The sequence below is a fragment of the Colias eurytheme genome, chromosome 29, assembly GCF_061535395.1.
Source record: "Colias eurytheme isolate Ceu_HAF_F1 chromosome 29, ilColEury1 Martin Lab GWU primary, whole genome shotgun sequence".
In the NCBI taxonomy this organism is placed as follows: Eukaryota; Metazoa; Arthropoda; class Insecta; order Lepidoptera; family Pieridae; genus Colias; species Colias eurytheme.
The window spans coordinates 7431192-7450497 of record NC_143008.1 but is presented as its reverse complement, the minus strand read 5'-3'; the positions used below and the strand labels follow the sequence as shown (position 1 = coordinate 7450497).

Here is a 19306-nt window from a genome sequence, read left to right as displayed (position 1 = left end):
TATAAGTAAAAAGATGTAGGATAGGTACTAGCGGGAGTGGCACGTCGAAATGTGGTAATTAGCCACAATACAGTTGTCTCTCTTTCACGATAGTTGAATCATGCCATCTCACTTTGACGTCTAATCGTGTGAGCGTTTGTGTGCCGTGTAAGAGCGTTTTCACATTATCCGATCCGATATCGGATATCGGACGCCGATAGCCGATATCCGATATCGGATACAATTTGCCCTTTCACATTGTCCGATAAAATCGTTCCGATATCATCATGAGTGTTGCCAGAAATTTTTAGAGAAAACTAAACTTAATTGCCAGTTGATAAAAAAAGGTAACTATAATTAAAAAAAAATCAAATGTTATAAATCATAGTTGTACATGTACATTAAAAATAACTACGATAAAGAAAAACAACTTCAAAAAAGAAAAGTAAAATGTAAAAAAAGATTTGATATCACAAATTACTGCATATTATTTAGATGTGCTATTTACTAAATAGTTTTGATATCGGTCATTTGTATAACATAATATACTTATGTTAACACATTATAAATTAAATAAATTTATATCAATACCTACTACAACCTAGTATTATTTAATAGTTTTAGTAATACCATGGACGAATATAATTTATATTTGTCTATGGTAATACATATTAGTAAATACCTTTCAAAATCTATTAAATGTATTTTTAGCAAGACGTACCTAGTCATTTAGTCATTTTTTCACTACATACATTTATAAAAGTTCATGGTTCAAATTTATCATAGGTACTAACCTATGATAAATTTATTAAGTGATACAATCTTTGTTCACATTTTCTTTTCTTTTTCTTATTACACTGTAATATCCTAAAATAATATTGTCACTCGTTCAAATATATTTGTAATATGATTGTTGTAATTTCCTGTAAGTAAAGATACATAAATTATTTTATTGTCATAAACAATTATTTTAGAATTAAGAGTTTTCAAACTTTGTATTCTTTGTTGTAAATTCAAAATAAAAATAAAATCGGTGTGAAATCTCCTCCTTTTTTTGAAGTCGGTTAAAAACAAAGCACTCAATGACAACAATACAATAAACAGCACAACCAACATCCGAGTAGGAGGAGAAGCGAGGCAGAATGAGATAAAATAAAGATGATAATGTTTAATACTTAACACTAATGTTTTCGAAGATAGATATTTGAATTTAAGAACGCAATATATTTTTGTTTACTTCAGTTCAGCCAATTGTCATATATATTTTAATACGGCAAATAAAAATACCTGCCGTATAAATCGTGTTTTAAATGCCTATAAATACTTAAATGTGTGATTTCTTAATAAAAAAAGGTTTCTTTTAATAGAAAGGGTTTAAAGTTAAAAGCAAAGAATTTTTTTAAAGATTGAGCGCCCTATAAGACTGAAAATACACAAACTAGTGCTTTTTTGCTGTTGGTATACTGCCTTTTCGAAAATTGAGTTGGCAACACTGAACATTATCGTCCGATAGCCACTGGGAATATCGGTGTCGGCTCCGATATCCGATATCGGACCGGACAATGTGAAAGACAGGCACATATTTCATACATTTTACTTCCCTCCGATATCGGATATCGGCTATCGGCTTCCGATATCCGATATCGGATCGGATAATGTGAAAACGCTCTAAGGCCGCGTTTCCATCTGCAAGAAAACTTCCGCAAGAAATGTCAGACACACAGACATGTATCAAGATAGACTAAGCGAGTGTATGTACTTCCCGTGTCCAAACTAAGATTATGAAACTTACTTGACGCTGGCCTACACTCAGTCCGCGCTTGTAGTTCGCCAAGGAAAGACGTGAAGCTGAATAAAGTAAAATGCCGAATTACGCCGTTATAAACTGTAGAAACTCCACAGCTGTGAGTGGCCGAGTTAGCAGAGATGTTTCCTTCCACCGGTAAGTAATTTTCTAATCAGAATATGCACTATTTATTTTAAAATCAAATAAAGAATATCTGTGGAAAACGATCGTGACAAACACGGATACCAAATCATACGAAATGATTCGGAATACATTGCGGCTTTTACTTGGCACGGTAAAGATCGAGTCGTATGATAACAAGCAAAGAATAGCGTCTTCTCATTTTTCTGTTCTCATTTTTCTGTCCAATTTTGTGGTTAGTGATGTTCATTTGATGCAACAGTTCTCGATTCTAATCGATTTTATAATCGAACAGAAAAATGATAATTTGAAGGAGCAATTTTTCAGAAAAAAAGGCATAGATTTTTTTTATCATTTAATACGACTTGACCTAGAACTTTTAAGTATTTTAATACAAAGGTACTAAAAATAAATATTATGACATGGACGCCATTAGTTAAAGTGTCATCTTTGCTTAGACTATGTTTGTTTTTTCAGTTTTCCAAGTAACCCGAACATAAAAGAAAAATGGATGCAACGGGACATAAAGATTGATTGATTGACAGTTTCATTACTTTCTTTCGATGGCCTCTCTAGTACGTAGTACACGGTAACTCAATGGGCATATGTAAGAAAAAGCTAAAACACATTAGTTTACTTGTTAGAATATTAAAAGGTTTATAAATTTATTTTATCATTCCTCTGTCTATGGTAATTATCATTTTTCTGTCTTGAATCGATTTAGTAATCGATTACGATTCATTTATTTAATTACCTCTTAGACATAGATCTAGTTTGATCTGATTTTTTTCGATTTACTTCGATGGGATAGGACGATACTAGAATCGCCGCGCGAGTGGCGTCCTAATCGATTTAGCGTAAAATGAAATTACCATCACTAAAAAGCGCTCGTGACGTCATAACGCGTCAAGGTCAGTACAAAAAATATGACACGCTTGGTTTTCATACAGATCGCGGTACTTGCGTTGTCTATCTATGTCTGTGGTCAGACAGCAGTTTGCAAGTCTACTTGCAAATGGAAACGCGGCCTAATATCGAATGTTGTGTTGGTAACCTATCTACACCTTGAATTTGATATTTTTGGTTTTATGACACTCAAATGCTTTATAAATATAAATTTATAAAGAATAGAAAAAAATAGATCACGGGGCGGATGCCTGACCAACTCAGCCACTCGTGACCCGCCAGAGCGGTTGAATTTATTCTAGTCTTTCAGTTTTGTGTCTAAGGGACACACCACTCGCCAATGAAAAAATGAAACCCGTTTTCCTTGGTCACATCACGCGTGAACGGGTGAACCGATTTCGATAATTCTTTTTTTATTATATTCCTTGAAGTACGAAGATGGTTCTTATGTAGAGAAAACGTAAACATGTACCACGGGCGAAGCCGGGGCGGACCGCTAGTAAGATATAAATCTACACCTTTTTACTTACTATATCTGTAGGTACCGCTCGGTAGAAATGGTAGTGAATAAATAAATACGGAATGCATTGTCTACGATACCTATGTTAACTACATTTACAATAAGCCTTAATTAGCAACAAAACAGTAATAAATAATTAATATATTTTTATACAAAATCCCTTAAAATTCGATTTTATTGGCAAGACTAAAAATGTTCGATATTACCAGATATTACTTAATTATAGTTTCACAACGACGTGTAAAAATTATTTTTTAAATATTAAATACGATATTTCAATGTAATGAAACCTTTTTTTATATCTAGAAACATAATCATATGTTCGTAAAAACGTATTTCATTCTTTAAAAAAATCTTCAAATTTTATGTTTCAAGTCTTAAAGTTTTAACATTAAAAAAATTACCGTTAACTCTAATAAGAAGCCTCAATCTGTCTATAGCAAATAGTATTTAAATCTCTGAATACAACTTATTTCTACTGGGGTATATTTTATAGTCTAATTATAATACTATGATATACAAGATGAGGTCTAAATATAAAATTTATTAGTGTATACCGTGTGTAATCGTTAAGTGTGCACAGGCGATTATTCCGTAACTATTAGAGCGTTTTCACATTATCCGATCCGATATCGGATATCGGACGCCGATAGCCGATATCCGATATCGGATACAATTTGCCCTTTCACATTGTCCGATATAATCGTTCCGATATCATCATGAGTGTTGCCAGAAATTTTAAGAGAAAACTAAACTAAATTGCCAGTTGATAAAAAAAGGTATAATTTAAAAAAATCAAATGTTATAAAATATCATAGTTGTACATGTACATTAAAAATAACTACGATAAAGAAAAACAACTTCAAAAAAGAAAAGTAAAATGTAAAAAAAAAATTGATATCACAAATTACTGCATATTATTTAGATGTGCTATTTACTAAATAGTTTTGATATCGGTCATTTGTATAACATAATATACGTATGTTAACACATTATAAATTAAATAAATTTATATCAATACCTACTACAACCTAGTATTAGTTAATAGTTTTAGTAATACCATGGACGAATATAATTTATATTTGTCTATGGTAATACATATTAGTAAATACCTTTCAAAATCTATTAAATGTATTTTTAGCAAGACGTACCTAGTCATTTAGTCATTTTTTCACTACATACATTTATAAAAGTTCATGTAGTACCTATGATAAATTTATTAAGTGATACAATCTTTGTTCACATTTTCTTTTCTTTTTCTTATTACACTGTAATATCCTAAAATAATATTGTCACTCGTTCAAATATATTTGTAATATGATTGTTGTAATTTCCTGTAAGTAAAGATACATAAATTATTTAATTGTCATAAACAATTATTTTAGAATTAAGAGTTTTCAAACTTTGCATTCTTTGTTGTAAATTCAAAATAAAAATAAAATCGGTGTGAAATCTCCTCCTTTTTTTGAAGTCGGTTAAAAACAAAGCACTCAATGACAACAATACAACAAACAGCACAACCAACATCCGAGTAGGAGGAGGAGCGAGGCAGAATGAGATAAAATAAAGATGATAGACACTAATGTTTTCGAAGATAGATATTTGAATTTAAGAACGAAATATATTTTTGTTTACTTCAGTTCAGCCAATTGCCGTATATTTTAATACGGCAAATAAAAATACCTGCCGTATAAATCGTATTTTAAATGCCTATAAATACTTAAATGTGTGTTTTCTTAATAAAAAAAGGTTTCTTTTAATAGAAAGGGTTTTAGGTTAAAAGCAAATAATTTTTTTAAAGATTGAGCGCCTTATAAGACTGAAAATACACAAACTAGTGCTTTTTTGCTGTTGGTATACTGCCTTTTCGAAAATTGAGTTGGCAACACTGAACATTATCGTCCGATAGCCACTGGGAATATCGGTGTCGGCTCCGATATCCGATATCGGACCGGACAATGTGAAAGACAGGCACATATTTCATACATTTTACTTCCCTCCGATATCGGATATCGGCTATCGGCTTCCGATATCCGATATCGGATCGGATAATGTGAAAACGCTCTTACAGATAACAAAAAACTTTAAAATGATATCGAAAGTACTTAACCTAATGAGTAGAATAACCATAATATATTTTAAAAATTCCCTTAATAAACCCTCCTATGCATTTAGTATGAGATATGAATATCCCATGTTCATTTAATATGAAAGATTTTAGCATTTTCTTTCTTTTTTTGGTTTTCTGCTTTAATTGATTTGCAAATTTTAAGGGAAATTTATTTAGAAACTATAGGTAAATAGACCTCCTCATTGTATTGCACAATGAGGAGGTCACTTCGAAAATCTGCTATGAATACAAAATACATGGAAAATAAATTGTATGGGAGCGTTTAATGTAACATTTTTGGATATTTCTAGTTTTATTTTAAAAAATTTATTATTGCCATTCTACTCATTTGGTTAAGTACTTTCGATATCAGTTTAAAGTTTTTTGATATCTGCAATATTTACGGAATAATCGCTTGTGCACACTTAACGATTACACCCGGTATATTTCCGCCGATGTGTTTATAAATTAAAAAATAATGTACAATCTAAAATAATTTGTACGGGTTAAAATTAAATCTACAACGGGATATCAGACGATATTTAATATTTTAACTTATAATAAATAGTTAGTTAGTTATCCGATATTGCCTCTTGTTTAAATTAATATTTTAGGCCGTGTAACAAGCTGTATAATAGAAATACTATGACAATATATTATAGTAACTTTAAAATATGTAACAAGGCATAAATAGGTTAACCTTTCAGTATGTTTTGCAAAATAAAACATACACAAAATAATACGTAATTCACAAAAATAGTGAATCAATATTTTTTATGTATTTGAGGATAGAAAAGGATAGCATGATAAATAGACATAAGAAAGAAAAGGACAAATACATTATTTTTTACTTTGCCAAAATGGCGTCTTAAAAGCATTGAGATATACATATGGAGACGACACCGCCTACATCACTCATGTTCCGCTCAACATACGCCATATGGCGTAACTGCACGCTCATTTTTTATTTGTTTTAAAGTGAAACAACAGATTTTGTTCGTGGTGTCTCCTCCATACGTAGTACTATTATCTCAATGCTTAAAAGTAAGTTTTAACCTATTTATGCCTTTTACGCACAAAATAAAATCATAGCATTCACAATTTGTAACATTTGAGGCAGTGTTCTAGATATGATTCGAGATTTATAAATAAAAATTAATAAGGGCAGTGTTGTTTAAGTATATTCGTTTAAAAACGGTTTCGATCTTACGAAAAATTCAATTATCTTTCTAATTCGTGTAGTAAAAACCAAATATATTTATAATACTCGATCTTGACCCATATTGCAATGTAGGTATATAGGGTTGAAATTAGTGCGTCTAGTGCAGGAAGGTATTTCGCGCACACTTTTTGCCGCAAGCGCACTTGCGCACTATCTCTATGTCTTTGGTGTAGCGAGTGCCGTCCGCGCACACTAGCCGAATCTGAAACAGATAAATAATAATTTAAACAATCTATAATATACGTAATAATATTATAAAGCTGACGAGTTTGTTTGAACGCGCTAATCTCAAGAACTACTGGTCCGATTTGAAAAATTCTTTCAGTGTTAGATAGCGATGAATGGTCATCGTAGAAGGCTACAGGCTATAATATCATCACACTAAGAGCGTATACGCACTATGTGGGTAGCCGTCCGGCTGACCGCAAGCACAATTATGTACGTAATATTCATTTCTATGCGCACTATGCGGTCTGCGGTAGCCGCATCGCAGTGCGCATAGAAATGAATATTGCAATTATCTGAATTAAATCAAATAAATAAATAATTGTGCTTGCGGTCAGCCGGACGGCTACCCGCAATGCGGCTACCCGCATAGTGCGTATACGCTCTTACAACAGAAGTACAGCACTGCGGGTAAAACCGCGGAGCACAGCTAGTGAGAAATAACTACCTTTCTCTTCTTAGTCTTCCGTGGCGCGCAGCACTGCGCCTTGCCGCACGCTCCGGGTCCGACTCCGGATCCTGTCCCAGATACTCCGGATCCGAATCCAGATGCGGATGTTCCGGATGCTCCGGATCTAACGGGTCCGACACATCGCGCGCCGCGAACCGCGCGCCGGGAACGACACGAACCTTCCGTTATAAACTCGCGAGTCGCTTCCTGGAAACCACAATACTAGATTTAAGTGGTCTTTTTACAACGCTTATATTTCAATCTTTAATAGCCTGCCTTATTATATTTCTGAGGCACTCACTCCAACAAACAAAAAAATTCTCGCATCAGCACGTGAATTAGTCAAATCAGGACAATATAAATACTGCTGGGTTTCTCGGGGTAAAGTCCTCATTCGTAAAGAAGAAGGTGTGTCTGCCATACTATTAAAATCGATTGATCAAATAACTGAGCTGCATACATCCTGACTGGAAGATGGACAGTGCAAACCATTTAAATACATCGTAATTATATTTTTTATTTTTTTGCTAGAAGTTAAGTTTACTTTTTGTTTTTTTCAAATCAAGGTCGCCATTAGCATAAAAGTGTACAGGAATAACACGAAACAATATACTATTAACCCATATTACGAGTACTTCCTTTTTATGTTTGTAATCCTATATATTATACTATTCTATTTATCTCATAATATATTGTTCAGTCTCAAAGAAGTCTATGGCGTTCAGGTGATATTTCTTCAATGTCCTTTTATTGATGGGGGAATGAATCATATAAGACATTACTCTTTAAAATTATTCTTTATTATTTTAAATGATCAATGATATTGAATTGGTCTCCACTGGCGTGGATCGTGAGATAAACGCTGGTGATTCTTGTATGATCATTGACCCTATTCTATTTCATAAATTTTGTCTTGATTCCAAGATTTCTTTAAGAGTAGTATCACAGAACATTCGAAGCATTAATAAAAATATGACTGATTTTGAAGTGTTTTTGTCGCGATGTACTGAGAAATTTGATTTGATCATATTAACAGAATGTTGGCTTAAAAACTCTGAGGCGGTACCATCCCTTGAAGGTTATAATTTATATAAAACATTGACATATGTTAACCAAAATAGTGGAATAGTCACATATGTTCGCAACGACATAAGTGAGATAACGGCTCTTGAACCTAATGTTGTTGATGCAGACGTCTTGGTGATAAAAATTGGTATAAACTATGCTTTTGTTTGTGTATATCGTTCACCATCGTTTAATTCAATCACAAATTTTCTTAATTCCATGGATGACTTGCTAACTACGTTACAAAATATTCCTAATATATATATTATTGGTGACATCAACATTGATATATCGGAGAATACTGCGGATAATAGATCTGATGACTATTTGGACCTACTCTCGATTCATGGTTTCCTACCTAGTCATTTACTGCCCACACGAGGTCAATCGTGCTTGGATCATTGTTTTGTTAAATCTAAGATAAAAGTTCGGACTGCTATTTGTGTATCTTCCATTACTGATCATAATTCGCTTTTCATGGCAGTGGTAGCTTCTGAGCAATTTTCACTAAAACGTACGAAACTTGCACATAAAAAAATTAATTATGCGAAAGCGGTAAGACTATTATCCGAGGTAAACTGGACAGGCTTACTGGAATTGTCTGATCCAGAAATAGTCACCATCATGTTGATAAGGAATGTCACGGAAGTTTTGGAAAAATGTACACGAATATCATCAAGTAGACAACAAATTAAGCAACCGTGGATCACGTCAGGTCTCTTACGTTGTATGAGGTTCCGTGATACTCTTCATCGACGACACAAAAAATATCCTCAGGACTTAAATTTAGCAATAACGTATAAACGCTACAGAAATTGCTGTAATAATTTGTTACATAAGTTAAAGAATGATTATGACCGAAGTGAATTACAATTAAATAAATCCAACATCAAAAAGCAATGGAATATTATTAAAAGAGTCTGTGGTATAAAGAATAACAACAATAAGGATGTCCATAATGATCTATGTAAAATTGAAAGTACACCACAGCAATCTGCCAATACAGTAAACGACTTCTTTATCAATGTAGGCAGCAAACTTGCAGAGAATATTTTGAATGAAATTAAAATTAGTCAAGATACTTTAGCGCAAAAATATAAGTCCTCCTTAACTTTGTCTAACTCATTTTCATTATTGCATACTGATGTCGGAGAAATTAAAAAAATTGTGGCATCGTTAAAAAATTCATCATCGTCATCATGGGATGGTATATCTGCAATATTTTTAAAAAAGACTATAAATATTTTATGTACACCAATCTGTCACATGTGTAATCTTTGCTTTTCTCAGGGGATATTTCCAAAATTATTAAAGGAATCAGTCGTAATACCTATATACAAAACAGGTGATAAAGGCAGTATTACAAATTATCGCCCGATCTCTCTACTGCCAACTTTTGCTAAAATATTAGAGAAACTCATAAATGTTCGGCTTAAAGGGTTTTTAGAGAAATATAACATTCTTTCGAATAACCAGTATGGTTTTAGAGCAAAAAAATCGACAACAGATGCCATTGAGGACGTTGTTACACATGTAGCTCGAGCTCTAGATAACAAATCTAAATGCTTAGGCATCTTTTTGGATTTAAGTAAAGCTTTTGATACCGTTTCAATTCCGCTCCTTTTGGTAAAGTTGGAGTGTATTGGTATTCGTGGTATTCCATTAGCACTCTTCAAAGATTATCTCTCTGAAAGGTATCAAAGCGTTACACTTGGAAATTATAATAGCAGTAAAGAACTGGTTAAATTTGGCGTTCCCCAGGGTTCTGTTCTTGGTCCCACTCTATTTTTAATTTATATTGATTATCTTTGTAGGATTAAACTTGACAATACTAAAATAATAACCTTTGCTGATGATACGGTTTTGTTAGTGACAGGTAATAGTTGGGAAAATGTATATAATACAGCGGAGAAAAGCATGAATGAAATAACTAAACAACTTCAGATGAATTTACTTACACTTAATATCAACAAAACAAAATATTTACAGTTTTCAATAAGTAATAGTAGTGTACCTAATAGTAATTTTAATTTAAAAGTACATACGTGCAGCAATTACAATAAAAATTGCGAATGTTCTATTCTCTCTTCAACCGATCAAATAAAATACCTTGGCTTATTGATAGACAAAAATCTTAATTGGAAACCACATATTGACCAACTAAAAAATCGTATCCGTAAATTAATTCCGCTCTTTAAAAAAGTAAGGCTCCTTAAGGACAAAAAAATTAGTAGGCTTGTATATATATCTCTATGCCAGTCTTTATTGTGCTACGGTATTACTGCTTGGGGTGGCGCAAAAAAAACTTCGCTAATTAAGTTAGAAAGAACACAACGATGTATTCTTAAGGTACTCAATTTTAAGCCTATGCGCTATCCAACAAGTCAACTTTACTCGGAATGCTCATTACTTACCGTCCGCCAACTATACATTAAAAATATTATACTTAGACAACACAGCCAACCAAACAATAATCTAGATAAAAGAAAACTTACGTACCATGTACCGTTTTGCAAAACCATCTTTGCACAGGGATTTGCATATTATCTGGCACCCTTATTATACAATAAATTCAATAAGAAATTAAACATGAGGGACAAGACTAGGTTTGTGTGTGGAAGAATGTTGGAGGAATACCTACGCAATTTTGACTATGTTGGGACTGAAAACCTTATATTGGGTAATATTATTTAAATATTTTATGTTATTTATAAATACCTATTCTTATCTAATTGAATAATAATAATAATAAGACATATATATACTATATATTTAAATTTATATTATACCTATATACACATATTACTTCATCTTATTAACAATATATAATATATATAATAATATATAACTTGTTTAATTTATTCACGTGTTATTGCTAGACCTTCATTTAAATAGGAAATTCGGATATTTTTGTTACATGGAAAATATCATACTCATAAAATAAGTTACTTTTATTTTTGTAAAGCGTTTAATCTTATTTTATTGCATATACTGTGCATTACAACGATTTGCTTTGAAAAAACTATCAGCCTAACAAGTGCAATTATGTGCTTTATTTGTGAGGCGAGAGCGTATATTCTGCCGTAACACAGTCTTAGACTAGCACGGAGTGTATAACTGCTATCGGCTACAGTAACGTACAAATAATAATTATTCTACCCACATTCTACCCACATTATTATTTAACAGCAATCTCTGCCAGGCAACCTGGTAGGAAAGGAAATGTAAGAAGATTCGCATATAGGCTATCAATTATTGGAAAACCATGCGAATAAAGTTTCATTTTAAAAATAAAATCATAAAATAAATAATAAGTTACGCATTATGCCGGTGACTGTAACATCCACTGTTTAAATAAATAAAATCATAACAATTTCAATCCACAATAGCATAGGCCCAAAAAAAATGTGTGTGTGTACTAGTGTACACACGTAAGAAGTGAAACTTCAAATACGTCGAATCACGCGTGGTAGGGATAAGAAAAAGATGGCGCGTAACGGAAAAATGTCACGCGTAACGAAAAAAATGTTACACTAAATTTTTTTCCAATCCCGATAAAGAAGGTTCACTTCAATAATCTTATATATAAAATTCTCGTGTCACAATGTTAGTCTGCATACTCCTCCGAAACGGGTGGACCGATTCTCATGAAATTTTCTGTGCATATCGGGTAAGTCTGAGAATCGGCCAACATCTATTTTTCATATGTACCACGGGCGAAGCCGGGGCGGGCCGCTAGTGTTTATATAATTTTTACAGACTTATTATTACAGACTACGTTTTTAACACTTTAGTTTCACCTGTATGTTTGTATGTAATCAACTCATATGGACTAAATTTCCACCTTATAATATTAGCATAGAAAAATCTATACTAATACTAGCGGTCCGCCCCGGCTTCGCCCGTGGTACATATTTACGTTTTCTCTACATAAAAACCATCCTCGTACTTCAAGGAATATAATAAAAAAAGAATTATCGAAATCGGTTCAGCCGTTCTCGATTTATGCGCTTACCAACACATTTTGCGATTCATTTTTATATATAAGAAGATTATAAAGCTGAAAAGTTTGTTTGTTTTAACGCGATAATCTCAGAAACTATTGGTCCGAAATGAAAAATTCTTTCGGTGTTAGTTAGCCCATTTATCGAGGAAGGCTATAGACTATATGTCATTACGCTAAGACTAACGGGAGTGGAGTAATGCGGGTGAAACCGCGGGGAACAGCTAGTATGTTATATGTACCTTTCTACAAGCAGTCTGTGGTGGTGAAGCTGCCGGAGCTCGCTCGGGAGCCGCGGCGGGAGCAGCTGAAGAATATTAAATAAATAAATAAATATTTCAGGACAATTTTCACACACGGCACGATCTGATCCCATACTAAGCTTACGCTTGTGTTATGAAAACCAGATGGCTGATAAACATACATATATAATTTTAAATAAACACTTGTATAGATAATTAACACCCAGACACAGAGCAAACGTCTATGTTCATCACACAAATATTTGCGCCGGGTGGGAATACAACCCACGACCTCTGGCTTTTAAGGCAGGACCACTACCATCAAGCCAACGGTCAGTCTAGAAATATATTCAAATAATATAAAAATGCTACGTACTCATTAATTTTTTGGTTATGTTAGCAGTCTGCTGAACACAGTCGTACCGACACTTTTTATTTGATTAATTATGTGATTGTTTTTTTTTTGTTCATTTACTTTTTAAAACGCTTTTAGTAACTTAAACTAATATTAAACCGTATCGTATGCTTAACAGATGAAAAGTGCTAAATAGTATTACCTACAGGATTATTATTTAAATCTACGATTACATTTAATAATATTAGTATAATATTCGTGATAAAAATAGTATTTACTAACCGGGTGAAGCTTGTACGTTGCTGATGGCCTGCTTCCGAGCTGGTAACTTATTCTGCGTGATCACGGGAGCGCCGCCTGCAAGGAAATTATATTTTGTTATAACAATCCTCCTCCTTTTTATCATCGAGCGACTCGACGCCGCGGCCGGGCCGGTCTCCACCCCTATGTCATCGACATCCCACCCATACGCACTAAGCGTTTCGCTTCTTCCTTTCTTATGCGTACTGGTAAGGAGTGGAACAATCTTCCGGCTTCCGTTTTTCCCAGAAACTACAATCTGGATTTATTCAAGAGAAATGTGAATAGACACTTATTAGGCAAACATGATCCATCCTAGACCACGCTTGTCGCTTTCCATCAGGCGAAGCGATGGTCAAATGCTTGCCTAATCCTAACATACAAAAAAAAATAATTTAAATATCGGGGGAGGTAAGAGAGAGGTAAGAGATGAGTTATGGATTACACTATTAAACAATATAGTGAATTAAGTGTATACCGTAATATTCCTGATTTACGCGACACGTAGGACCGAGCGATGGCCGCGTAAGTCGAATTCGCGTAAGTCGCGGCACATTGGGGTCTATATTTTCGTTAAAAGATTACTTCAAAATTTGATATTGGAAGGTGGAACTGTGCGAATTCACGAATTTTGACATTCCAAATATGGTATTTTTCCTGTTACCTATTAGGTTCAAATGACTCGTTATTTTCCATTTATACACTGAGCTACTGTGAGCAGCGCACTAGCGGTGTGTGTATTGTGTGCGTATGTACTAAGTAAATGTACACTTGTTTGTGTATATGTATAATATATATTATGTATATGTATATATATAATGTATACTAGCGGTCCGCCCCGGCTTCGCCCGTGGTACATATTTCGCAATAAAAGGTAGCCTATATGTTCTTTCTCAGGGTCTAAAGATTGTCTGTGCCAAATTTCATCAAAATCGGTCCAGTAGTTTATGCGTGAAAACATACATACATACATATATAATTACAAACCTTTCCTCTTTATAATATTAGTATAGACTAGCTTCCGCCCACGACTTTGTACGTGTACCGTTTTTCCCCGTTCCCGCAAGAATTTCGGGAAATCCTTTTTTAGCGGATGCCTACGTCCTAACATCTACCTGCATGCCAAATTTCAGCCCGATACGTCCAGCGGTTTGGGCTGTGCGTTGATAGATCACTATATCAGTCACCTTTGAGTTTTATATCTATACTAATATTATAAAGCTGAAGAGTTTGTTTGTTTGTTTGTTTGAACGCGCTAATCTCGAGAACTACTGGTCCGATTTGAAAAATTATTTCGGTGTTAGATAGCTCATTTATCAAGGAAGGCTATATATCATCACGCTACGACCAACAGGAGAGGAGCCACGGGGGTGAAACCGCGCGTAGCGGCTAGTATATAGATATGTGAGTGGTGTATGTGTATGTATGTCTGTCAGTCTGCACGTGTGTACACTCACCAAGCGAAGTGAGCAGCTCGCACTGCGCGCCGGCGGTGCCGGGCCGGCAGCGGCACGTGTAGTCCGAGCTCGAGCCCTCCTCGCGCGCGCACCGCCCGCCGCGACGGCACGGGTTCGGTACACACGGGTCCTGCGACACAATAAAATAAATAAAAAATGTGTGCGTGTACACACGAAAGAAGTGAAACTTCTTTATGACCTTATATTTCAAAAAATAATTTAATATATGCAACTTTACATAAATACGTCACGCGTGGTAGGGAGAAGAAAAAGATGGCGCGTAACGAAAAAATGTTACAGTAAATTTTTTTCCAACCCTGATAAAGAAGTTTCACTTCAATTATTACACAAAAAATACGAATGCATCGTCCTTTCGCGCTAGGTAATGCAAACTAAGCGTGTTTGCATTACGCGGCCCGCGTCGCCCGACCCCCCCGCCAGTTCCCCTCCGTTTCTCTGTGTAAGTACATTCGTCGCCGTACTGTAGGAGATAATATTGTAACACTGTGATACTACACTACTGTATATAGCGTGTGACTCACGGGTCGGTGCGCGCCGTCCTCCTGCGGCGCGTCGCTGTGCGGCGTCGCCGGCCCGTCGCCCGCACAGCCCGCCCCCGTGCGCACCAGCCGCGCCGCGTTCACGAAGTCCACGCGCTTGTGGTTTATCCACGCCTCTTTTAGACACCCTGTGTGTATAATTCAACTATTAGTAATTCATTTAGACACCCTGTGTGTATAATTCAACTATTAGTAATTCATTTAGACACCCTGTGTGTATAATTGAACTATTAGTAATTCATTTAGACACCCTGTGTGTATAATTGAACTATTAGTAATTCATTTAGACACCCTGTGTGTATAATTGAACTATTAGTAATTCATTTAGACACCCTGTGTGTATAATTGAACTATTAGTAATTCATTTAGACACCCTGTGTGTATAATTGAACTATTAGTAATTCATTTAGACACCCTGTGTGTATAATTGAACTATTAGTAATTCATTTAGACACCCTGTGTATGCAGTTGAATTAGCGCTGGTAATACAACAAAAATGTAGTCTGTACTGGTTAAATTTAGACACCCTGTATATGCAGTTGAATTATTAGTAGTTCATTTAGACACCCTTTATATGCAATTGATATAATATGTTGTAACTGTATAAATCAAATCAAATCAAAAGTATTTATTTGATCGTATATGGTAATTTAAAGGTGTAATACAATATTATTTTTTTCTCACATATACTGCCATTTTAAATGGCGTGCAATTTTTTTTTATAAATTAAACATTCAATTAGTTAATACAGTCAAATTGTTAAATACATTAGTAAAAAAAAATACAAAAATAACAATTAAATTAAATTTAGATTCATATATTAATGTCACGATCATTTAAATATTCCTTAACACTATAATAATTTTCAACTTGTTGTGGTTTATACAGTTTATTTTTGAAAATATTGAATGTCAATTCTTTAATATTTATTGGCAAGCGATTACAAATATGATGGTCATTTTTTCTTTATAGGTTTCTGTATAGTGCAAGGCGGTATATACAGTTAAATTACTGGTAGTTCATTTAAACACCCTGTATATGCAGTTGAATTGTTATAAGTTGATAGGGTTGACACGAGGCAAAAATGAAAATATATAAAAATACAGTTTAAAGGGTAAAGTTGTAGTTTTTTTTTAGAAATTGTAACACCTATTGCACAATTTGTATACTTAAACTACCCAGTATGAAAGCACAGTACTTTTGTCAATAAATAGTAAAACAGATAAATACCCTTAAAGCTGGTAATGTTCCTGAGATGCCACTTGGCGAACGCATCCCGCGCCACGTCTCGCGGCACTCCGCCCACGTACAGCGGCCGCTCCAGGCGCAGGTACTCCTTGCTGCCTGCACACAACAATATTATATCATACTAGCGGTCCGCCCCGGCTTCGTCCGTGGTACATATTTATGTTTTCTCTACATAAGAACCATCCTGGTACTTCAAGGAATATAATAAAAAAAGAATTATCGAAATCGGTCCACCCGTTCTCGAGTTATGCGCTTACCAACACATTTTGCGATTCATTTTTATATATAAGAAAGATTTAGGGGCAATTCTTCAATGTTTGGATAAAACATAATCCGTTCAATCCAGTAGTTGACGCGTGAGCGTAGAACAAAGGGGTCCTGGGTTCGATTCCCGGTGGAGACGAAGAAAAAAATGTCTGGCAGGACACAGAACCCTGATCTCCTACTTGTCTCTAAAGAAATTCTATCAGTGAAACAGATGTATAAGGCATCTGCCCCTTACCCCACTAGGGGACATGGAACTTCACTTTTTATCCGTCCAATGAAGTATTATACGATCATATTAAAATCTCACTCGTAAAATGTGGAAAGTCGAGCAGGATACAATATGTTTGAAATGCTTGTTTGATATGTTATTCGACTAAAAAGTTTTATACGCGGATTGAAAATTGGATGCTTAGTTTGATAGCATTCAAATCCTTACTAATATTATAAATGCGAAAGTAACTCTGTCTGAACCAATTTGCATGAAATTTGGTATAGAGATATTTTGATACCCGAGAAAGGATATAGGATAGGTTTTATCCCGGAAATCCTACGGGAACGGGTTTTTCTTTGAAAACGCGGGCGAAGCCGCGGGCGGAAAGCTAGTTCCTAATTATAAAGAAGTTTCACTTAAAAAAAAATTACCCATCCAATTTATGACCGCGCCAACCGTTGCTTAAAGTCGAATTTTTTATCCTTACATTATAATTAATGAAATCAGTTCAGTAGATGATGATTCAAACAAACAAACAAATCTTTTATATAATGTTATTAGTATAGTTACCTTCATTGATAATAGAGCGTGCGGGTCCATCATCGACTCTGAGCGTAAAGTTCTTGTTGACGGCGAGCAACTCCGCCTTGTGGTACGCGCCATCAGACACCATCTCGAAACTACGAGTTATTTATACATTTTAAAATGTTAAAAAAGGAAGAAAAATGAAAAAAAAAGAGCGTATGAACTTGTTTGGCAAGATTCAAAGATACCAGAATCGTCGCCTTACTCCATGACGTGACGGTATTGCCATGACGTGACCTTGAAATTTTACTCTCAACGCGGCTATAGAAGTTTCGCTTTAAAAAAGAAATGATTGTAAGCGTAGTAAATATACGAAAAACTTGTAAATTATATTTGTTCAATGTTTTCTTAGTTCATAGTTAAAGTAATTGTGTACGGGCTAGCCGTACATCCTGAGTCAGCGATTTACACGATCCAATAATTACATTACCGTAAAAACAACATCTTTACTAATCAGTCTGCGCTCGCGGCTCGTGTAAAGCGCTCGGGGTGTACGCGCTATATCAACTATCAATTAATATCATCAACTATCAAATAATCATATCATATTATCATCATTAGTTTAAATATCCATCAACAATAAAGTGATCAAAAGCTATAACTGGTTTTACATCATCCTATTAAACTATCAATCTATCAACTTATCAAATAAAGAAGTGTATGGGATATCATATCAACTCAGCAGCCCATACAAATTGTTTTAGCAATGGCTTTTCATAGTATAATTTCAGTTTTTTATTACAATCTATGTACTCCATATTTAATCAATAATTTTTTTTAGATATGTAATATGTATTTTTTATCTTTTTTTGTGTCGATTCTTGTTTATACATAAATGTCATTGTACCTGTACATAGTAGAAGTGGGATGGTTGCCGACATCGTAGCTGATCCGAATGCGTCCGTTGAACAGTTCCACCGCGAGGTGCTCGCTCGCGCCGAAGTACATCAACACCCCGTGTTGCTGCTTCGTGCTGAACACTGCAATGTATTTTACTTTTATAGCAAAATATCTTAATACTATTATAAAAGGCGAAAGTTTGTAAGTATGGATGTATGGATGTATGGATGTTTGTTACTCTTTCACGTAAAAACTACTGAACCGATTACAATGAAATTTAGCACACATATAGAGGGTAACTTGGATTAACTCATAGGATAGGTTTTATCCCGGAAATCGCACGGGAACGGGAACTAAGCGGGATTTCCTTTGAAAACGCGGGCGAAGCCGCGGGCGGAAATCTAGTTGTATGATAAATATAAAGTTTTAGTGAATAGATGAATAGTGAATAGAATAATGAATAGAATGCGCTTTTATTTCAAGCCTCAATCTTCAACTCAAGTTTTTCAACATAAGGAACTCTAAAATTCCTCTTTTTATTTTGTAAAATTAAAATGTAATATTGACATGATTTTAAAAGTGTAACTATGGAGTTTCTTGCCGGTACTTCACCATAAATACTGCTTTCCGAATCCGTGGTAAATGGTAAAACTGTGATGATAATTCAAAAGTGCTTTTAGAAAAAGTCTAATTGAATAAATAAATGTTTGAGTTTGAGTTTTAAATGCTAATCAATCTCGTGTCACAATGTTTGTCCTCAATGGACTCCTAAGCCACTTAACCGATTATAATAAAATTCGCACACCATGTGCAGTTCGATCTAACTTGAGAGA

The 19306-nt window shown here is 34.5% G+C and overlaps 1 protein-coding gene across 1 annotated transcript in view; it reads right to left on the bottom strand.

Annotated features, from left to right (window-relative positions):
- Positions 1-6017: 6017 nt before the first annotated feature.
- Positions 6018-19306, bottom strand: part of sli (slit guidance ligand) — a 134393-nt gene continuing 121104 nt past the window's right edge. The window contains exons 30-38 of the mRNA XM_090118310.1: positions 18481-18613; positions 17619-17728; positions 16553-16666; positions 15305-15450; positions 14763-14892; positions 13288-13362; positions 12651-12715; positions 7338-7547; positions 6018-6866 (exon numbers count right to left, since the gene is read on the bottom strand). Coding sequence (XP_089974436.1) covers positions 6762-6866; positions 7338-7547; positions 12651-12715; positions 13288-13362; positions 14763-14892; positions 15305-15450; positions 16553-16666; positions 17619-17728; positions 18481-18613 — 1088 coding nt within the window. The 3' untranslated portion in view covers positions 6018-6761. The remainder of the gene's footprint in view (positions 6867-7337; positions 7548-12650; positions 12716-13287; positions 13363-14762; positions 14893-15304; positions 15451-16552; positions 16667-17618; positions 17729-18480; positions 18614-19306) is intronic.